This window comes from Acanthisitta chloris, unplaced genomic scaffold (genome assembly GCF_000695815.1).
Source record: "Acanthisitta chloris isolate BGI_N310 unplaced genomic scaffold, ASM69581v1 scaffold13587, whole genome shotgun sequence".
Classification (NCBI taxonomy): Eukaryota; Metazoa; Chordata; class Aves; order Passeriformes; family Acanthisittidae; genus Acanthisitta; species Acanthisitta chloris.
In genome coordinates this window covers 30,587-31,740 of record NW_008683252.1, presented here as the reverse complement: position 1 = coordinate 31,740, position 1,154 = coordinate 30,587, and the positions used below count along the sequence as shown (strand labels likewise).

At 38.0% G+C, this 1,154-nt stretch overlaps 1 protein-coding gene across 1 annotated transcript in view; it reads left to right on the top strand.

The window, feature by feature from the left end:
* Positions 1-1,154, top strand: part of HEATR5B (HEAT repeat containing 5B) — a 51,886-nt gene that overhangs the window by 22,980 nt on the left and 27,752 nt on the right. Inside the window, exon 20 of the mRNA XM_009078868.1 lies at positions 391-560. Within this exon, the coding sequence (XP_009077116.1) occupies positions 391-560 (170 nt within the window). The remainder of the gene's footprint in view (positions 1-390; positions 561-1,154) is intronic.

The window sequence follows — 1,154 nt, the reverse complement described above, 5'->3', positions numbered from 1 at the left end:
TATATATATATGCTGGCTTCAGAGTTATGTGATATTTTAGGGAATGGTTCAGTGCATGAAATGTTGCCTGTATATATAGAATGAAGGAGACTTTTAAAATTTAAATTGAGATAATTTACTGGTTTCAGTTCTGAGAAAATAATCTCAAAATATTTCTAACTGGAAATCTTCAATCCAGAGTTTCATTTGAACAGAACAGTGCTTAACTGAACTAAAAAAGAGATACTGAAACACTCTGTAGTGTTTCTAATTTGCAGTGGAATTCATAAAAGTTGCATGTTAGTCCATGAACTTTTGAAGTATTAGTAAATCTTGCTTCTCAAAGGTTTAAAGTCTACAGTTGTCATACACAAGTTTTGCTGTGTTAAGGATATCATATTACATCATTAGGTAACGGAGCTACAATTTCAACAATCCGTTCCTCCTGTTTGGTGGGATGTGCAATCACACAAGACCATTCAGACTCGCTGGTTCAGGCAGCTGCCATATCCTGCCTTCAGCAGCTTCATATGTTTGCACCACGGCATGTCAACCTGTCCAGTCTGGTTCCCAGTCTTTGTGTGAGTATAAAATGCATCCCTTTTCTTCCTCAAAGTTTAAGTTTGATGCAGGTTTTAGCAGAGGACAGGGGAAGTACTTAGCAAGATGTCAAGGATACCCATATGTAATAAGCAAGTCACATTTGAAAAAACACTGGACTGCAATGAAATGATGTCTGTCCCAAGCCATTTCCCATATTTTCACAATGTCCAAACTGAAGTCATAACATCTGAGTCTCTTTCACCCTAGGTAGCATAAGATAGAAAGCATTTATAAATAATATGACTGAGTAAAAAGGTGCTGAAATGCTCCTGTTTCCTCCAACTAATTGCATGCACAGAGGGAAGTGAATGAGTTGGGGAAAAGTAATACATTTTGGATTTACTTTACCACTGTCAGCAGAGTAGGTGCTGACATTCAAGTTCTTGTGCTGTTGCTGTTGTTAATGTTGCCCTCTCCTTCCATTAGTGTTCTGTCAGCAAGTCCTGGCTTAAGCCTGGAAGTAAGGCAGAGTTTGGAACCCATAATGTACCAAATATGACTGTAAGAGGAAGGGTGGTATGTGTAGGTGTGGTTTTGGTGTAGGTTTGGTTTTGGTTTATTTTCAGTGATTA